Below are 19,806 nucleotides of genomic sequence, written 5' to 3' on the forward strand. Positions count from 1 at the left end.
TAAGCATGTTTATTACACCAAAAACTGTTGTTTTGGGAGTTTGAACAAAACTGTTAAGTTGAAAGTGATGTGGCATTTAACAAAACATTCTGTGGATTAAGAAGAAAAGAAAGCGCTCTTCCCTTTTTTATTCTTTACCTTCTTGGCACATTTAAGCACAGATTTTATTTCAGTCTAATATGTTTAATATCAAAGTCTCCGTCTTTTTATCTGGGAGGAAAGAGCCATTTTGGTTTGCTTAATTATTCCTCCCACATCAAATCAGAAACTGATTCAGTGCTGATTAAATATTGTTTTTTAGAAGATTGATATTTTTAAGTGAACATTGTCATTTCTACAACATATCCTTGCTGTGTTTGTCATTTCTTAACCATTAATACCATCTTCGTTTATATCTAACACAAAAATGTACGTTTGGACAGCCTTTCCCAAAATGTGTGTTCCATTGAATACTAATCCCCAGAGATGCTCCACTAAAGAATGGTTCCAGGGTGAAGATAGATTGGGAAATACTTTGTATCATACCCTGCAACCACCCTTGGAGATTTACAACACACACATTAAGGACTCTGAAAAATCTTGTAGTGTATAATAACCCTATTTAATTTTAATTTATGTCTCAAATTTACTTAGCCACAGGACCTTCTTCTGCAGGGACCATGGGAGAAGAGTCATAATACCTATATCACTAGTGTTTTGCATAACATACTTTATAAAATAATGCAAAGCAAGGTCCTGCCATTTTAAGTGTGTTTCAAGAAACATCTAATATTACCGCTGTTAGTGCATACATTTATTTCTCTTTTTAAAAAATACACATATAAATATTGAATTAACAAATTTATTCTTTATTTTCTTTATTGTAGTTTGTGATCCTCCATTAGCTTTAGTTTTTAGGCTTTTGTAAGAATCAGTGAAAATAGTATTTCCCAGTGTACGTTGTTCAAACTTATTTCTGAATTGACATGAGCCTGTGTAAGTCTTCGTTCTGACACACACACACACTCACACTGCAGATTTCAGCATGTATGTCAGAATTAAGTGCTGAGATGCCTCACCTCCATCACTAAATATATGATCTTTGCTTGGCTCCATACTTGTGATTCGGGTTAAATTATTTAACAAGCATCTGAAATGCATTGTAAAGATTCTCTTTATATGAAGTGATATTTCTTACTACTATTCTTTAGCATGCAATGTATATAGTGCTTTTACTTTACTTTTTGGCCATGCAGTAATGCTGTTACATCTTCCTGCTGGTCATAATTTTCAGATGAAACAGCCATAGCCTTCAGTTATAGAAGCATAACAAAATGTATCCAAAAAGACCTGTTTAATATCTGATTTGTTTTCAAAAAATATATACTAAACCTTCCTTTTATAAAGTTTTCATTTTTGATAGACTATAAAACTTAGCATAGTAACATAATTCTCATTATGACTGCATGTTTTTTGATCTGTCTATTCTATTTCAATTTTGGTACCCACTGAATTTTTATTCTTTCTTCCAAATAAGTTTGTACTCATTAATCTTGTAACAATTGGCATCTCTTGTTTAGTAATTAAATAACTTATTAACAACTGTTAATGGTGTTTTTTTCTAAGATACTTTTACCTGAAAAGATAGGTTATGGGTAAAAGCAGTAGTGGTATTTTTGTTGTTTTGGATTTTTTTTTTTTTTTAATCTTTACCCACTGAATTGCAAGGTTACACCATCCATGGTGTCATTAATGATTCTTCTTGTAGGAGAATCAATACTTTAACCACACTTTATTCACTGCTGAGTAGAGCCCCCTGTGGCTAGCTAGCAGTTACCCACCTAGTCACCATTAGTGAACTTCCTCTCTTGGGCTACTTGATATGGGTGTTTCAGTTGTGAATCAGAATATTAAAGTTAGAAGAAAGCAAAAATTATTATCTACCATTGTGCTCTCCTTTTACAATAAGAAAACATTTGGAAAGGCTAAGTGATATACCCAAAATCATACATCAGTGGAACACCTAAGACCAGCACCCAAGTCTTCTGTCTCTGGTCTCTTTTTTTTTTGCTCTTTTTACGACCTTGTTTCCTTAAGTGTTTTTGTCTCTAATCATTCATACCACATTGCTTCACGTTGTTTTAAAATGCTTTATTCTAGTGCTTTTTCTTTGAGTTGTCTTGTCAATGCCATTAGTTAGGCTATAATTGCTTAGGTATCCTGTTTTTCATCTGTCTCATTTCCAGTAAATGTTGATTCATGTTTTAGCACCTCATTATGATAACATTGGATATGTCTTTAAAATGCCATACACCTATATGAGAAGCTAAAATTCTAGCAAATCACTGAAATATTTCTAAGCATCTAGCTACCTGACATCATTTAGGTAAAACATGTTAAGGAAAGAACTTTGCTCCATTTATCCAGAAATTTTGTTACTGCGAATACTTGGGTTTTGTCCACCCAGTCAATGTTGAATATGACTAAAGGTTATTCATCTAGAAGTAGAATAATACTAAGTTGAATTTGTTGGAATGCCTAGAGCTTTTTGTTTGTTTGCTTATTTTTGAGATCAGCTAAGATCTTTTCTAAATGTTGTTTATCAGTCTTGCAAGTAGGTTATAAACTAGATTTTCACTAACATTTTTTGTTAAAATAATTATAGTTCACAGGAAACTGCAAAGATAATACAGAAGAGGTGCCTTATAGCCTTCACCAGTTTCCTGCTTGATTACATCTTACATAATTATAGGAAATATCAGAACCAGTAATACGACATTTGTACAATATGTGTATATAGTTCCATGTCATTTTGTCACATGGATAGATTCATGTAACCACAACTGCAATCGAGATACAGAACTCTTCCATCACCACAGAAAACTCCCATAATATCTGCTCCCTGTTTACCCCACCTCACCCCACTCCTACAACTATCCCTAATCCCTGGCAGCCGCGAAGCATTTTGCTTTGTTTATATCCACCCTCCCCCCAACCTTCAGGCCTGACCTCATATGGGGGAGAATAAATGGTTATAGTAATATGCTTTTCATTGCTATCCCAGTTATCAAGACAATTGTTATTATAATATCATGGTGTTAAACTTTCAAAAATCATGCTCCTTTCCTACAGGGAACAACATTTTTATCTACACAGAAAAAAAATGAATGTGAAGTTTTAATAGTACCTACCTTACAATAAAACATATATATATATACATATAGGAAAGCAATACAAAAAAATAAAGATGATATGTTAATATTAAGAGCCTAATAGGTTATTTCAGTTAAGTGTTGTCAACAGCACCCCCAAAATAAAAGAAGAAAGGAAACCTAAAACCAAAATTTTTTCTCATCAAGAATGTTCTTAAAATAAAGCAATGCTCATTTTGAAAATGTTTTATACTGCCTTACATCTTAGATGTACTATTTGGTCATTTTATATTTATTGTTTGGCAGTTAACAAAATTTTAAAACCTAGAATATGCAAATGCATTCTGAACATACTTTTTAGTACATTATCTTAAAAATTGAATCCTGGGGCCGGCCCGCCGGTGGCTCAGGCGGTTAGAGCTCCATGCGCCTAACTCCGAAGGCTGCCGGTTCGATTCCTACATGGGCCAGTGGGCTCTCAACCACAAGGTTGCCAGTTCAATTCCTCAAGTCCCACAAGGGATGGTAGGCTCCGCCCCCTGCAACTAAGATTGAACATGGCACCCTGAGCTGTAGCTGCCTCCCGGATGGCTCAGTTGGTTGGAGCGTGTCCTCTCAACCACAAGGTTGCCGGTAACGGCAACTGGACCTTGAGCTGAGCTGCGCCCTCCACAACTAAGACTGAAAGAACAACAACTTGAAGCCCAATGGCACCTTCCACAACTAAGATTGAAAGGACAACAACTTGACTTGGAAAAAAGTCCTGGAAGTACACACTGTTCCCCAATAAAGTCCTTTTCCCCTTCCCCAATAAAATCTTTAAAAAAAGAAAAATTGAATCCTAATACACATTATAAATAATTTCTAAATTTAAAAAGTTGATTAAATTTAAAAAAAAATTTTAAATGTAGTTCCCATTTGCTGGCCCATAATTTCCTTTATAATTTGGAAAATTGTAATGAACCAGACACCGTGGACTTTGAGCCTTCTCGTTTAATATATAACGAAACCAACTAAATTAACCACACATGGTCATACAACTAGTTACTTAGTAGTTACTCAGCCTCTAATAACCCAAATCTCCTCAGTATTAGTGGTACCTTCTCTATTGCATTATACTATTCTATTAAGAAATTTTAAGTGACTAGTCATTTAAAATAATCACACTATTGAAAAAAGTCAGTGATGTCTTTTAATATTTCAATGTTTTTATTGTAATCAAGCCAATAGTTTAAATCATCATTTGAGAATAAATTGAAATCTTGACATAGAATCAGTCTATAAATTTCTGTTTGAAAATGTAAAGATAATTCCATTTCTCAGATACGACTTTTCTAAATGTCAGCCAGCTGTACTATTTGCAAATTTTGCAATTTCAGTTTGGGTTAATATTTGCAGGTAACCTTCTGAAATTGTAAATTATCCCAATTTTGTCTTTAGGTGTTTTATTGGCTAATTATCTTGCTATAATAGTTTTTGTTTTTGTTTTTAAGGATTCTTTACGTTGCTACAACCTGTACTGATTAATTTTGATTTTTTGGTTTTCAACTCTAGGAGTCTCTACCACCCGTCCAGTTTGACTGGAGTAGCAGTGGCCTTACTAACCCTTTAGATGGTACGTCTCTCCGTAGAGCCTCTAGCACCAGAGCTAGAGTTAAGAAAGCTACAAAGTTCAGACAAACTTCTCTCTGCTGATTTCCTTTTTTTGTTTGAACATAACTTCTTATTATCTTTGGAAATTCAGGCTTTCTTTCTGAATAGTAATTGCTCAAGAAACCAGCCATTACTATTGTTAACAGTGTTGATGTCCAGTATAGGTAGTAATAGTGAGGTAAAATTTTAGTTTCTTTATCTTAAGTCAAAAAACAAGCTTATTTATTTTTTACAAGTATCTAGGTAGCTTAAATGATAGGACCAGTTTACTTGAAGTTTGTTTCTGTAGTTTTAATTTATGGGATTTTCTTGGTTGCAAAGTCTTGTGGCTAGAGGCTGCTTTAAAGCACAAAGCACAATTATTTAACCAAAACAATGTGCAAATAGATCCATGTTTATTGACTCAAGGTAGTTTTCAGATTTAATAATATTTTATAGAGCACTTATATGCAAATGGAAAATGAATGATTTTCTTGATCCTTTTCTAATCTCAAAATACTAGTAGGTAGTTCCAGAAATAATTGGTTTTACTCATGGCTTTAAGAGAAATTCCTGAAAAGGGAATAACTTACTCCAGTAATGTGGCGTCTTTAAACACAAAATGCTAGCTTTCCAGTGTGTTGAAACCACAAGTTTTAATTGGACCCTAAAATACAATTACTTTTACTCTTCGTACTTCATCAGTTGTTTGAGCCATTGCCTGAAACACCTGTCATTCATATCAGCTTTGCCTTAGAGTGGGGATCCCAGGATATTTGGAAAGCATCCAATTGAATAACTGTGCTGAAGGAAAGCCTGAATGCACCTTTTGCTGTTGTCTGGTGTCTTATTTATTTAGTCAAATCATCGTGCTTTTTATTAACAAACAACTTCTTTAAAAATGTGTACTATTTCTGATTACTGTTTCAGAGTTAAAGGGGAACAGTACAGCTTGAGGTTGCACATCAGGGTAGGGCAGTTATGACATTCCTTATGTTGTTTTATTTTAAGCTAATGTATTGATGCGTGTCCTAAAACTGACAACTTTGTCACTTTTGAAAAATCATTACTTAGAAACCAACATTACTAACATGAAATACTGATTTGGGCATGTACAGTGATTTAATATTGGGTCGAGAGTAAAGTATTGTTTCCCTTTAACGGGTATATTTTCCCCTTGGTCTTTCTGGTATGGCTTTGAGTTTTGATTGAAAGAACTGAACTCCTAACTAAAACCTTACTAAGTGTTAAATTATTTACATTGTACATGAGAAAATGTACACTGAATTAAATTGTTACTTCAGAACTGTCCTTAGTAATGAAAAACTAATACTGTACACATTGTTTTAATGTTGATTTAAAAATGTGTAATGACTACTAATTATAACCTGCATGTTCAAGTGTGTGTCTTACCCCTTTTTGCACATAACCCCTCCTCCCTTGGCTTACCTTCTGTGTGGCTGCCTACCAACACGGTCACTGAATTTCAAGCTAGTGGAGGTTCCACTCTTCTGAACCTTGATTTCTTTGGGCCCGTGGATGACAGTAGCTCTAGCAGCAGCACCACAATCCCAGGTCAGCAGAGTGTTAAAACCACAATTCTAGTTTATTTACTCAAAGCATGACCACATCCCTTGACTTTCCTATAAACAAGGAAACAAGTAGATCGTATTCTCTATAATGTCGTTCTAACACTTTTCTTTCATCTATCTATTGTTATTTTCTAGTAGCTGACTTTAGCAAATGACTTTTGTAACATGTGTTTTAAGGAAAGCTTTCTCAGAGTGTAATATTCAGAGCTGCAAGTAGTTTCTAGGAATAAAATAGCCCTAATGTCTTTAGACAGTTAAAGGCAGGGGTGATTTTTTTTTCCATGTAAGTGAAAAATGTGATGTTTTATATGCTTAATTTTTAAAGCATATTCTATGAAGCCATTTGAAAAAATAGAAGTTTAGAGATTTAAGAATATTTTAGTACACAAAGATGACTTTACATTGTAGTGCCTGTGATAATAGAACCTTTACAAATTCTAGCATTCAAATAGTTGTTTATTAGTATTGCTAAATGTATAATTAGGTTTCAAAATGTTGGAGTCTAGCAGTTATATAGTCCCACGTAGAACTATTACTGTTTTATGTAGCTCTTAAATAGAAAGTATATTGTCAGTTTTCCATGGAGAAAAAAAAGTTACAAAAGTTAATATCAGAAAATAATTGCTATGAGATATTAAAAGTTAGAAATTAAACCATACTGGAGTGCCTGTTAAATTAATGTTCAGCCCTGCAAAAGTTCAGTTCATTGACCAAAGAACTAATGTACTTTGTCATTTTCTAACTGAATAAAAGATTAAAATATAATGGCATTTTTATGTTTACATTTTATTTTAAATGATTTTAATGAGTCTCTGTCATCCCAATTTGTGATCTGGTAATCATACCCGTTGATCACCAGACAGCCCTTGGGGTGCTATATAGATGCTGATGCCCGGAATGCATAGCAAGGATCCCTCTCTGTCCTCACTAGTGGCCAGTTACACAGCCAGCCTGGTTCCTGAGAATTTGCTGGGTTTGTTCTATTCAACTAGAAAACCCTGCCACCGACTTCCAGCAGCTTAGCACCATGATGGGAAATGGGGAGGGGGGAGAGTAAGAGTCAGCTAAGGGTGAGCCTGGGACCATGATGCCCTTCTCCAAGGTCTGCTTATGGAAACCTGATCCTGCTATAAGGAAGTTCCAAGGCCATTTGGGAAAATGACTGGGTTCCTCAAATCTAATAAGCCCCTATTTATCATGTTCATTGTTTCCAAGATTTTGCAAGCGTATGAAAAACCAATCTGTGTTGGTTTTTACTTCAAAATGATATTTCACTATTTACTTAAATTACTTCTAAATACATTTGAGCTATGAAATGACCTGGGTGAGCTAATTAGTTGTTTTAAATACTTAATGGGGCGAGGGGGGAAACTTGTGTATCCATTTCCTTATTACTGTATTCCCAAGAATGAATTACCAAGCTCCCATTTTTAATTTGCTCTCAGCTTTGTTTTGTCGTGCACTGTATTATAATTTAAATGAGGTCACTATTTTTGGATGCCCAAAAACCTGGTTTAAATTTAATTTTTGGTTACATTTCAAATTCAGTTAAAAACCATCCATCCATAGGAGCACAAATAATCTGACCATATAAAGAAGTACAGAAATGACCTGAAAACCAGGCTCAGTATATGCAGCTTCGAGAAGAACAAGCGGTTTCAGAAGCTTAGAGCTGTAATGGAAGGAAATTAGCATGGTCAAATGCAGTCCTCATTACTTTGGAACCTTTTAAATATTTTCGTTCCATATTTTCATTAATATGCTGCTCTAGCTGCTATATAAATTTGGTTACTATAAAGTTGCTTTGGCTTCTTTTTATTGCTGTTGGTTGTTGTTAAAATTTACCATCAAGCTACAGGTATCAACACCTTAGTATTCCATTTCACCCTTTGCTTGTACTTTTTCTGACTTGTTTCTGGGAAAGTCATTTTGTCTAGCTTGCGGTTATTTAATTATTTTGTGTGTGAGACTTAGGAGGTTGGCATAGAACTTGGTTGGCTAGTTTTAGTTATGTAACTAAACTATGCCTCATTAAGGTTCTATAAAAAAATTTTTAAAAACTCTTCTATTAAAAAAATTATTAGTTTAGAGTATCTTGTTTTTGAAAAAATTAAAATATAGCCATAGTACTATTTTTTTTTCTTTCTTTTTGGTGATAATGTTTGTTTTGGGTTGGGAGGTTGATTTTTTTTTTTGGTTATTTTTTTTAATCTCCCGCTTTACTGTTTGACAGCCAAGTAGCTGGTATTTTACAAACCCAACTAAACTTTTACCAGCACTTTCCTGTTGCCAGTCAGAATGCAGTTGTTTATTCTGCATTATGCATTAGACATCTACTGAAATTTTGTGGTTACTTGGCATCTAACTTTTCACAGTAGAGGAAGAAGGTACTTTGGGTTTGTTGGGTCCCTTTACAGGCATCTATAATTTTTTGCATTTTAATTGCAACCTATATATTTATTACAGAAATAATAGAGAAAAGGCTTTTTAGATATGTTTTTGAAACTGTACCTTAATGAAATACGAAGAACTTGGGAGAGTCAACAAACATTTTCTATAGCCTTCCTCCCTATTGGACATGGTAACTGTGGAAGCTGCTTTGGCTTGTTTGTTTTCTGTAAACATCTGAGATCTGTGTTTATATCTACTAGTCATCTGTCTGCAAAGTTGATTAATAGGAGGCAGTTCTTGGGTTTTTTCTTAACTTTGAAATATCCTAAAAGGAAGAAATTTTTTAATATGTGTATGTGTATATAATTTTATCAGCTGATCATGAAAGCTTTTTTAGAAATTATAAGTAAAGATTTATGAAGCTATAAGACATTTTTCCTTACAGTCTGCTTTTCTGTTATACCCTGAAAATACTGAACTTTTCATCTAGTAATTTGCTGGGACCAAGGAGAGTATAGGATTAAAATTTATTTTTATCTGATTATCTTTATTATCCAAGTTTAGCTTGAGTTGAAATATTTAATTGTTCTTTTCCGTGTTTTTTGTAGTCATTATATTTAATATAAATCTATATTCAAGGGAAATATAAACACATGTATATTTTAGTGAAGTCAGGTAAGAGAAGGATTTTTATAGACTTTTACAATAAATCTAATCTTCTAACAGCTTTGTTTTGAATTCCTCTAACAAGATATTTGAACTATTAGCTACTAGATTTAGATATGAGACTATAGAAATATAATTAACCCTTGAGACAATTTTCATTTTGTCCAAAAGTATTTATTTTTTCACTTTTTGCAAGAATATCTTACCCTTCCTACTTCTTACCTGAAGAAAGAACAATTCGGTATATAATTTATCTTTAGTAATAACTTGAAGCTTTGAGTAATTACTTATGTCCTCTATGGTCAGAATATTTAAACTAACCAAATCATTTGCTGTATTTGAAACTTTATATTAGCTTCTAAATCTTCTGATGTGGAAGGAAAAAATGGAGGACAGTGGTCAGAGAGGTAGGGGAAGAGGAAGTTCAAAAACTGAAATTAATCAATTTAAAAGCTGAGGTGTCCTATTATATAATAAATCGTGTATTCCATTTATAAATCATTATTAACTTTCATGTCACAAACTATTCCAAAGTTGAGCGAGTTTTCTATAGCAGATAGAATTTTTAGAAGTATTTGGATGGTACTATGTTCGATAAAGGCTATCTTTATACCAAAGTGGAATTTTAAAAGTATTTCCTACTTTATAAAAACTCTGAAAAGTGGGACTTATGCTTTAAAAAAATAAAAACTTTTAAAAAATAAATGCAATAGTACAGTGTACTAAAGATGTGTTGTGCTTGTGAAAGACTCAGATGTTTACAGAACATTTGCCTTGTGCATCCTGGATTGTGGCTATTGAATAACCCACTGCAGCTTGCCATCACTGACTATCATTTTATACTATAAGGTGTGGACCCAGAGTTGTATGAGTTAACAACTTCTAAGCTGGAAATCTCCACCTCAAGCCTCAAAGTGACTGATGCATTTGAGACTCATGTCCACAGTAGAGAAGACAAGCACATCGACCAGGTAAACAGCTAGTGTTCATTACACCCTCATTTTGAATTCTCTGTTAAAACAGCCCGAATGGGAAAGCACATAAGTTGGCAGTATTTCAGTGTATTGTTATTAAATATTAAAATTCACTTTCTATGTGTAAAAACCAATAGATGCCTAATTCCAGAAAATAGTATCAAATTATGTTTAATTATGAACTTTATTAGAACAGCGCTATTTCATAAGACTGGAAAGGGCTAATAGATGTGGTTTTTTTTCTCCCCCCACCCCAACTTTGTAGAGAAGACTTCTAATTAAGTATTGAAATCATAAAACCATTATAAAAACACTCCCACTTTTCCTTCATAACTTACTGAAAAGATCATCTTTGGGAACCCAGTTTCACACTCCCAGAGTCACTTAGGTTCGTCTTTTCACTTCTGGGCTAACATAGAGTAGGGGATGGCCACTCTTTTATTTTCTGAATTTTCACTGACATGCCGCACCTCTGGTTTCTGTACCAAGGTTTCTGGGAGCCCCTTCAGGCCTTTAGAAAAGCAGTTATTCTCAACATCAGAATCAGATACAAGGAATGTACTTGGTTGGGCTTTTAATGATTCAGGAAACCTTTAGTTTTATATAACTAAGCACTGGAATAAGCCATTGCTTTAACTTGTTAGCCATAGACGTAAGCTAGTTCCTAATAAAAAGCTAATCATTATGAGCCAGTAAATCACTCCTGCAAGAGCAAATATTGGTTAATTGGCATACCAACTTTGCTGTCCCAAATCCATGACACATGAGCATTTTAAAGTGGAACTATTTACCTGGTTAGTTGCCACTTTGGCGGAAGTATTATAGCTTTTTCTCCTGAATAAATACATTCCACTTACTTGTCAAATTCAGATTAATCTTTAAAATCAGTGCTTCTGTAGAAAAAATCCATTTAAAACAGCCTTTTATTCTTGCAAATAATAAATGCTTATTACCTGTCTTAAAACTTTGGCTTGAGTTATCACATTGCCTTTTAAACTGTATTGTATGCTTAAGTATCCGTTCATTCAACCAATATTTATCATTTTTAATACTATTAATATGTAGAATTATTAAAGCTGTTATTTGTTTTATAATTATGGATACCCTTTTCCCTGGAATGAATTTGTAGCATGTACGTTGTCATTTGTCCACAGATTCTCTGCACTGTTCTTCTCATTCCCCCTATTTCTTTGTAGTGATGCTCCGTGGCACTGTTAAAACCTACTATGAAGTGAACCTACTTGTAAATGTGGCCATTGTGGGTGTTTTCTATAGCAGATAGAATTTTTAGAAGTATTTGGATGGTACTATGTTCGATAAAGGCTATCTTTATACCAAAGTGGAATTTTAAAAGTATTTCCTACTTTATAAAAACTCTGAAAAGTGGGACTTATGCTTTAAAAAAATAAAAACTTTAAAAAAATAAATGCAATAGTACAGTGTACTAAAGATGTGTTGTGCTTGTGAAAGACTCAGATGTTTACAGAACATTTGCCTTGTGCATCCTGGATTGTGGCTATTGAATAACCCACTGCAGCTTGCCATCACTGACTATCATTTTATACTATAAGGTGTGGACCCAGAGTTGTATGAGTTAACAACTTCTAAGCTGGAAATCTCCACCTCAAGCCTCAAAGTGACTGATGCATTTGCGAGACTCATGTCCACAGTAGAGAAGACAAGCACATCGACCAGGTAAACAGCTAGTGTTCATTACACCCTCATTTTGAATTCTCTGTTAAAACAGCCCGAATGGGAAAGCACATAAGTTGGCAGTATTTCAGTGTATTGTTATTAAATATTAAAATTCACTTTCTATGTGTAAAAACCAATAGATGCCTAATTCCAGAAAATAGTATCAAATTATGTTTAATTATGAACTTTATTAGAACAGCGCTATTTCATAAGACTGGAAAGGGCTAATAGATGTGGTTTTTTTTCTCCCCCCACCCCAACTTTGTAGAGAAGACTTCTAATTAAGTATTGAAATCATAAAACCATTATAAAAACACTCCCACTTTTCCTTCATAACTTACTGAAAAGATCATCTTTGGGAACCCAGTTTCACACTCCCAGAGTCACTTAGGTTCGTCTTTTCACTTCTGGGCTAACATAGAGTAGGGGATGGCCACTCTTTTATTTTCTGAATTTTCACTGACATGCCGCACCTCTGGTTTCTGTACCAAGGTTTCTGGGAGCCCCTTCAGGCCTTTAGAAAAGCAGTTATTCTCAACATCAGAATCAGATACAAGGAATGTACTTGGTTGGGCTTTTAATGATTCAGGAAACCTTTAGTTTTATATAACTAAGCACTGGAATAAGCCATTGCTTTAACTTGTTAGCCATAGACGTAAGCTAGTTCCTAATAAAAAGCTAATCATTATGAGCCAGTAAATCACTCCTGCAAGAGCAAATATTGGTTAATTGGCATACCAACTTTGCTGTCCCAAATCCATGACACATGAGCATTTTAAAGTGGAACTATTTACCTGGTTAGTTGCCACTTTGGCGGAAGTATTATAGCTTTTTCTCCTGAATAAATACATTCCACTTACTTGTCAAATTCAGATTAATCTTTAAAATCAGTGCTTCTGTAGAAAAAATCCATTTAAAACAGCCTTTTATTCTTGCAAATAATAAATGCTTATTACCTGTCTTAAAACTTTGGCTTGAGTTATCACATTGCCTTTTAAACTGTATTGTATGCTTAAGTATCCGTTCATTCAACCAATATTTATCATTTTTAATACTATTAATATGTAGAATTATTAAAGCTGTTATTTGTTTTATAATTATGGATACCCTTTTCCCTGGAATGGATTTGTAGCATGTACGTTGTCATTTGTCCACAGATTCTCTGCACTGTTCTTCTCATTCCCCCTATTTCTTTGTAGTGATGCTCCGTGGCACTGTTAAAACCTACTATGAAGTGAACCTACTTGTAAATGTGGCCATTGTGGGTGTTTTGCTTGCTTTCTAATTTTTTCTCTTTCCAAATAAATCATTTTTTCAAATTGAAATTCTTTTCGTACAAATCTCTCATCAACTTTTTCTACATATGTTAACCAAAAGCTACTGCACATTTAACTTTAAAAAAAAACAAAAAAAAAACTGATGCTTTTATTGTTTGGACTTTCCCCTGCTGTGTTTCGAACAATCTTTTCTAAGGGCAGTCCTACTGTCCTGTTTCCTTACCTTTTTTGCCTCTGCAGTCTCACTGAATAAACTATAGTGGAGTTTTAGTTGGAAGCCCCAGTGATGAAAGTTCATGCTTTATGCCATTAGGAGGAGCTCTAAACCACACTGTTAACCTGCTCTCCTAACTTTTTTTTTTTCCCCCTAACTTTTTAATTCATCTTTGAAAGGTGCTGTACACTAGGGAATTTTTCCAACCCTATCACTTTAAGAAGTTACTTTTGTTTTTCCCTTATTCTGTACTATTATGAAATGAACTAACGCTGTAGTGTATATTCTAGGGTCAGTGTTATAGCTGCATTGAATTACTCACTAGTACCTGTTCAGCTTCATATTTAAAATACAATAAATTGAAAAACTAAGTTGCCAACTTTGTATTTTCTGTTTTGGGGAGTTAATTGTTTGAAAATGGTGAGAAGTGCAAATATTCACAAGTCTTAAAATTAGAAAGTAATACTGTAAATTGTCCCCATGAGTACTTCTCAGTTGTACAGTGAAGAGAAGGCGGGTGGCATATATAGCTTTAGAAAGCATTGTAAGTGTCTTTGTTGTTTTTAGGTTTTGTTTCATTTTTATTTTTGTTTTTGAGTAAGTTATAGAATGTAAAGCTCAGCAAAATCTTCTTGCCTTTTGACAATACACAGAAGATAGAGTGGAAAAGCATTGAGCGACTGTAGGGTAAGAAAAGTTTAAGAAACAGTGGTCTAGGTAAAGGAAAGAAAAGTTTAAGAAACAGTGGTCTAGTTAAAGGAAATTTGATATGTAACAAACAGCACCCCCTACTCTTTTCTAAGTGCCTTTGTATGTATAAGACAAAGCACATGTACTCTTCTCTTTCCATACATGGGTTGTAAAAGTGACTTCTTATTTTTTAAAGAAATGCAAGTTTTTAGTTTTAAAGTACTTTAATCTTCTTGCATGCCTTTTCTAAAATAAAGAAAAATTACTAATTTTAGTCAGTGAGTGGCCAGCTAGTTAGTAGCCACAGACCTCTAACTGAAGTTTATACAAGCTAAAGGACTAGTTGTCAAAAGGGATACATCTTTTTTCACCTTTTAATCGAGATATAATTAACACACCATAAAATTCACCCTCCTCAAATGTACAATTCAGTGGTTTTTAGTACATTCACAAGGTTGCTCAACCATCACCACTAATTCCAGAACATATCTATCACCCCAAAAAGAAACTTCAGTCATTAGCCAGTTTCTCCCTATCTGCCACTTTCCTCAGCAATCACTAATCTTCTTTCTGTCTCTATGGATTTGCCTATTCTGGTTATTTCATATAAATGGAATCATACAGTATGTGGTCTTTTGTGTCTGGCTTCTTTCACTTTGCGTGTTTTCAAGTTCAGCCATGTTGTTGCTGTATCAGTACTTTTCATCCTTTTTCATGGCTGCATGATATCCCTTTGCATGGACTTACCACATTTTGCTATTCAGGAATGAGTTGCTGGACATTTGGGTTGTTTCCACTTTCTGACTAGAGTGAAAAATGCTGCTACATTCATGTACATGATTTTGTGTGGACAAATGTTTTTAGTTTTCTTGGGAATGGAACCTGCTGAGTCATATGGTAACTCGATGTTTAACTTTTTGAGGAACTGCCAAACTATTTTCCAGAGTGGTGGCGCCATTTTACATTTCCCACCAGTAATGTATGAGGGATCTAATTTCTCCTGTTCTCACCAAGGCTTGTTATTGTCTGACTTTTTAGTTATAGCCGTCCCAGTGAGTATGAAATAATACCTCATTGTCATTTTGATTTGTATTTCCCTGGTGGCCAGTGATATTGAACATCTTTCAGGTGCTTATTGACCATTTGTATTTCTTTAGAGAAATGTCTATTTACATCCTTTACCAATTTTTTAATTCGGTAATTTGTCATTGTTGTAAGAATTCTTTACACATCTGGATACTTTACATATTCTGGATCTTTATCAGATACATGGTTTGCAAATATTTTCTCATTCTGTGGGTTGTTTTTTTACTTTCTTGATAGTGTCCTGTGAAACACAAGAGTTTCTTAATTTTGATGAAATATACAGTTTATGTATGTTTTCTTTTGTTGCTTGTGCTTGAGGTGTCATAGATAAGAAATTTCCAGGAACCTGGAAAATTTACATCCAGGTTTTCTTCTAAGAGTTTTATAGTTTCAACTCTTAAACTTGGGTCTTTGATCCATTTTGAGTTCATTTTTTAATATGGTGTGAGATAGGGGCCTTTTTTCTTTTGCATGTGGATATTCAGTTGTACCAGCACTGTTACAAAGACTCTTCTTTCCCCCATGGAATGGTCTTGGCACCCTTGTTGAAAATCAGTTTACCATAGATGAGTGGGTTTATTGCTGGACTCTTACGTATTTCTTTGACAAAAAGAATAAATCTTTACTAGCGAGAATATAAATTAAAATTAGGTCACAGCCTTTGGCTTTGAGAAAAATTCATGATATAACTTTTTATTTTCAAATTCTCAAGCATTTACTTCTTATATTTTAAGAAAACTAGATCACATCAATGCATAGTGACTACAGATAAATGCACAAACTATAAACTAAGTAATTTTTTAAATTTACATCGCTTCCTATTGTCTGAAATAAGGCAATTGGTAGAAATCCTAGAATAATCTTTACCAACCATTCCTAGAATGGAAGCTTCTTCCTTGCTCTCCTTTCCCACACCTTAACTGCTCTCTACAAATAAAGAAGGCCATTTAGGTGCCGTCTTGTTACTCTTTTTAATAACCTTTTATGATTATAGAAGCAGATATATTGCTGAAAGTTAGAAAATACAGGCAAACAAAATTTAAAAAATTTTAGGTATCCCATTCTTACCGTTCAGATCACTGTAACTCCTTAGTGCATATTCTTTCAGATCTTTTTCTATTTAAGTCTACATGTATGTGTGTTGCTTTAACCAAAAATGAGATTTTTATGGTCCATACTGAATTGAAGCTACTCGTACAGTCAGTGATCTCCATCTGTCAATTTCAGTAAATTTTCATGTCATCAAATACCCAGGCTGTATTCAGATTTCCTCAATACTGTCCTTTCTGTCTGCTTTGTCCAAATCAGTAATCAATCTAGGACTATTGTACCTGGCTGTTAATGGCTTTTAGTCCTTTTTAACCTAGCATATCTACCCTCATCCCTTTTGTTTGTTGTTCAGTTTAATGACACTGGCTTGTTAAAAAGATCAGTCCCGTTGTCCTGCAGAATGTCCCAACCTCTGGATTTGTCTGTTTGCTTCCAGAAAGTAGTCTTTAACATGTTTCTCTATTTCCCTTATTTTCTGGAAATTATATCTTAAAGGTTTGATGGAATCAGGTAAATCATTTTGGCTAGAACCCTTCCTAGGCGGTGCATTACATCAGAAGATACAAAGCGTCTGGTTGACTCCATTGTTAGTCATGCCAAGACTGACCATTGGTGAGAGGCTTTCTCCGTTATACACTTCCAGACTAAAAAGAGAACTGTCTGGTTTTACTTTAGAGTGATGCAGACATCCAATTCCCCATCAAAGATCCACCGTCATAGTTTTGTCACCATTTAAGTGCAGTCAACTGAAGAGTTGAACCAGAAAATTTTTGAAGTGCTGTTTCATTCTTCTGAGAAACCTTAGAGCTGAGTTCAATATTGGTTGATCTGCTGAAAGTTTCAGTGTGCCTAAACGTGACCCTCCTGTTGAAGAACTTTGGTCCTAAAAGTCTGATGTTTGATTTTTCAGTCATTCTATAAAATCTTGATTTCAGCCTAAATTCAAAGTGGTGAAAGAAAAGTCTGCTTAATAAAATAAAAGCCTGCATCTCTCTTTTCTTGTTTTATCTCCTGACTTCCTGCTCCCCATCCCAAGGACAAATAAAATATTTAAGTGGAAGAAATAACTTGTGTCACACCTAACACAGTAACAATTGTCCTTTACCATAAAAGATATTGGGCTTTTTAGAGTCAACAATTTTAAATGTACTTTGGTTTAAATTAGTATCTTTATGACTACAACTATTCTTTCAATATATTTAACATCCTGGAAAAAATAAAGGTTGAATTACAATCATGTGCTCAATTGGAGCCACATTTGCAGCTCAGTTGGCATTTTCTGTGGTTCACCTACTGGCAAGACCAGGAGTTCTTCATACCTGTGCTAGGTAGGCCCCGAACTGCTCACTTCTAGTACTGAGGGCCAGTGTAGCAAAAGGTACTTCATCTAGAGAACCCACAGGATTGAGAGGTTTCCCCTCTTCCCGAGTCTTTCCTGCCTGTGGACTTTTCTCAGCATCAGCAACCGGCCCTCGCACTGCTGCTTCTGGACCTGCTGTCTGCGTCCCTGTGAGGCCGGGACTGGGTGGTTTTGAGCTGAGGGTTTTCTCTCCTGGAATTCCCCCTTGGGGATGAAGAATGCCTGAGGTTAAAATGACTTACAAGTTCTTGTGCCAGACATACTTTGTCTTATATTAAGGTAATTTGGGTAGTTTCACAGGGAGCAAGGGGAACTCCAGTTGGGCGGAGTGTTATTAGGGTTTCTGAATTGTATTTCTACTTAGTAACATTTTACAAGCAAGCCTGGGTAGATGCTCCTAGCCTTGAGTAAAGCTGTGAGCTGTCCATGGGTACACTTGCATATCTGCATGTATGTGACTAGCTGTAATGAACATACACAAACAGGGCATGCATCTTCCTAGGAGATTTGGCATCTGGCACCGGAAGCACACAGCACAAAAGTATTATGAGCTTCAGGAACTGGCAGAGAAAAAGATCCTCAGGTCCCCATAGCTTGCGAACTGACTGTGTTGAGAGTGGACTTGCTCCCATTTGACCTACAGCAAAGTCACATTAGCACACTTCTCTTTTTCCCATCTGTCAATAGGAAACCGAAAAGAGAAGAGCACCTGAGTGAAGAAGCCATCAAGGTGATCGCTAGCCTTCCCGACCTGACCTTCATGCATGCCAAGGTGTTGATGTTCCCTGCCACGTTAACGCCTTCCACAAGCGCCCAAGAGAAAGCAGACTGACCACTGATGTGGACCGGACAGTTTCAGTGGCTTTTCCTTCCCTCTGTCCCTTCCCTACCATCAAAAGCATACCTGCTGTAATTAAAAACAAAAACAAAAATTCAAGTTCAGCTGATTTGTCGGGAAGCCGCATTAGGAAGGTATACATAGTAATGTATATTTATTTACATACTGAAGTCCTAAATTTATATTAGAAAAAAATGTAAATAATTGGGGGTGAACATTTTTGAAGATTTATTCTTTTTGTGTTGCTGGGGTGTATACATTTATGTCTTTGTGAAATACACTGGTGGTGTCCTTCTTACAAAACTTTTGAAATAAAAAAAGAAAATTGAAAACTCAAATCTCCGCTGTCTGTGAAATCCCCTTCAGTCTTTTCAGATTCCATTGAATGTCTTATTAATTTTTCATATCATATCTTGAATTACTTTTGCTATCATAAATAAGCTCCAAAGTCCCCATTTAATTTTTTTTTGAATTTTGTGTGTGGTGGGTTTGTCTCAGATCTGGCTTTTGTTAACGTTTTTGTGCTCTGTTTTAATCTTTTCAATCTGGCGTATTGCTGTTTGACCTTTTGCAAGGTACTTCATCGATTGCTCCTTTGTTACAGGGTATGGATCATTGTCAGAACTTGATTTGGAGGGGTTTAAAGAGATTGTGTCTGTTTTAAATCAGTTTGATTTGGAGAAGGACCAAATTATATGAATGTCTTACAATGAAATTTACTTGTTACTGATTTTTTTGTTGTTCTATCATACCACTATTTTTTGAGGATTTTGCACAGTGTAAAATGACATAATCATAGATTGCTATGGTTTAGGCTGTACATACAGAAAAACTATGGGTTTTAAATGTTTGGGGAAATTCCTATGGAAAAAAGAGAGACGTAGAAGAACTTCTAACAAGGGTAATGTGCATGCCCAAGGTCTTTTGAGATTTCAGTGTGTAAATTTCCTTTTAGCTTACACAAAAATAAAATAATTTAAAAGAAATTTAGCCTGGTGTCTTTGTACTTTGGTATGGGGGGGAAATGTAATGAGTTTGGATGTGATGTTTTACTCCATTTTAATGTATTTCAGTCTAGAGGATATTTGGTAGGGCTTCCACTTTGTTGAAACCAGGAAGAATTCTAATTTGGCCCGTAAGAATTGGATCAGTACTTTTAGTAGCTGAGTTGTTTTTATGTAGAACTTGAGATCATAGAAGAAATTCCCAT

The 19,806-nt window shown here is 34.8% G+C and overlaps 1 protein-coding gene across 5 annotated transcripts in view; it reads left to right on the forward strand.

Moving 5' to 3' along the window:
• Positions 1 to 19,582, forward strand: part of AFTPH (aftiphilin) — a 65,082-nt gene extending 45,500 nt beyond the window's left edge. For 2 of the 5 annotated variants that reach the window (XM_019718019.2, XM_074332062.1), the window contains 3 exons: positions 4,686 to 4,746; positions 11,958 to 12,081; positions 18,446 to 19,582. In XM_019718019.2, coding sequence (XP_019573578.2) covers positions 4,686 to 4,746; positions 11,958 to 12,081; positions 18,446 to 18,590 — 330 coding nt within the window. In that variant the 3' untranslated portion in view covers positions 18,591 to 19,582. Of the gene's footprint in view, positions 1 to 4,685; positions 4,747 to 6,254; positions 6,339 to 10,261; positions 10,416 to 11,957; positions 12,082 to 18,445 lie in introns of those variants that run through there. The other 3 variants (XM_019718002.2, XM_074332063.1, XM_074332064.1) reach the window with 3 other exon arrangements.
• Positions 19,583 to 19,806: the final 224 nt, after the last annotated feature.

The sequence above is a fragment of the Rhinolophus sinicus genome, linkage group LG05, assembly GCF_036562045.2.
Source record: "Rhinolophus sinicus isolate RSC01 linkage group LG05, ASM3656204v1, whole genome shotgun sequence".
Classification (NCBI taxonomy): Eukaryota; Metazoa; Chordata; class Mammalia; order Chiroptera; family Rhinolophidae; genus Rhinolophus; species Rhinolophus sinicus.